This window comes from Monopterus albus, unplaced genomic scaffold (assembly GCF_001952655.1).
Source record: "Monopterus albus unplaced genomic scaffold, M_albus_1.0 scaffold2491.1, whole genome shotgun sequence".
In the NCBI taxonomy this organism is placed as follows: domain Eukaryota; kingdom Metazoa; phylum Chordata; class Actinopteri; order Synbranchiformes; family Synbranchidae; genus Monopterus; species Monopterus albus.
The window spans coordinates 1-1,772 of record NW_018130364.1 but is presented as its reverse complement, the minus strand read 5'-3'; the positions used below and the strand labels follow the sequence as shown (position 1 = coordinate 1,772).

Sequence of the window (1,772 nt, the reverse complement as noted above, 5' to 3'; positions counted from 1 at the left end):
CAATAATTATTTTGGTTGAAAACCCCATACATTGGGATCCTAAGTAGACACTGATCATTACAAAGTATTTTTACAGACTTTTTGTCAAAGATCAGTTCCAGTTAAATATTCCAGGTGGGCTGTCACCTTTACTTGACCTAATGTTATACTTGACAGGAGATGTGAAGTTCAACTCTGTGGAGCCATACACTAAAAACCGGCTTAGTGCTCTCCCATTTGCTGACATCATACGAGACTACAAAGTGATCTCAGACGGAGTGGTCCCAGAGAACCCGCTCAAGTTCCTCTACCCTGACATCCCCAAAAACGAGGCCTTTGGACGGCTTTACAACAATCAGCCTAACAAAGGCAAGAGCGCAATGCCATTCTGTCATTTAGAGTTCATGTTTTTTCAGTGCATGTTTTGAATGTTAGTTGGCTGACTCGACTGTAAGCTACAGCACTGACTTCGCTCACATCTTTGTTAAATTTCCAGTTTACCCATACATACCATCTACCCTGATCCCCATCTCGGAGATGCGGTGAGTTCATTTGCAGATTAAATGAGGCCCTCACTCAACTCACTTTGTATTAAAGTAACTTTTTTGTAAATTCTTTATCATAATTTTACCCTGGCATTTAGTTATCGGACCAAAGCTGGGGAATAAATATTGATAATGGCACATTTCTTCTGCAGTCAGTGCAACCCACAGCATGTTATGAGAAAATGGAAAATTATTTAGTAAATGCATTTCCACTGGTGAAAAGCAGTCGGTCACCTTTACTGTCTCCCTTTCCCTGTTATCGCAGCTCTAATGCAAGCACCACACCACCTCCTTGCCAGTCTCCTGAGCCCCCGATGACTCCTGGGGAGTTTGACATGCTCAGCGAACACCTGTGCTTCGACATTGACAATGTAAGTTTGCAGGCTTCTGTATTCAATGGACTGTATGATGTCTACATGCCATAAAAAGAACAAAACCACCAATGGACTGATGCTACTAGGCAGTAGTGTGTGTGTAGCCTTATATATTTTATTCATCTGTGCTGTGCCATAAAACCACTTTGTACAAAAGGTATTAAAAACATACAGCATCAGCGAGCCACAGTGTTGCACTGGGTGGCGTGTTCCTTTATTGCCGTGAACCCACACACTGTAGTTTATTTTGACTCAATCCCAAGCACCTTATACTGCTGTTGTAAATATTCTTTGGTTCGCCAAGTGTGTGTTAATCTGCAACTGAAACTAGTCCCAAGCAAATGCTCTTTTTCCTCTTGTTTGATATAAGCTACAATGCCACTGACTGTTGGTTTTGGTCTTTTCATGGGATTTGCTGACAATAGGAAAAATATAGAATAACACCAACTTTATCCTTGTACTGACGAGTTAAAAGTCAGGTATAAAGTCACTCAGATACAGGTTTAAGAAAAGAGATAAAATAAAAATTAATAATGATAATAGAATTGCAGAGGACAGAGTTTTTAAAGTTCCAAAAAAGATGGGCTTTTTATTTACCCCAAAAAATTAAGAAAAACATGCAAACAACATCAATATCAAATAAAGTGGATCCTAAAACAGATCGACAAAAGATAAGGAAACTCAAAATACAGCAAACTGAACTGCACATTACTACAAAAAACAACTAAGCTAACAAATAGGGGAACATATATACTGGCTGGCCAAACCAATAACACACAGGGGATGGACAAAGACACTAACTAAATAATCTATCAATAAACACTGAACAGACAGTCTGCGAACAACTAAATAATTTTCTTTAAATGTAAAAAAA

General features: G+C 38.8%; 1 protein-coding gene across 1 annotated transcript; it reads left to right on the top strand.

Annotated features, from left to right (window-relative positions):
* Positions 1-156: 156 nt before the first annotated feature.
* LOC109954000 (signal transducer and activator of transcription 4-like) lies at positions 157-1,383 on the top strand (the record flags this gene model as incomplete). The annotated part of the gene is made up of 3 exons (XM_020589433.1): positions 157-348; positions 476-521; positions 790-1,383. Coding segments are annotated over 3 exons (398 nt in total), but the record flags the coding sequence as incomplete, so codon positions are not given.
* Positions 1,384-1,772: the final 389 nt, after the last annotated feature.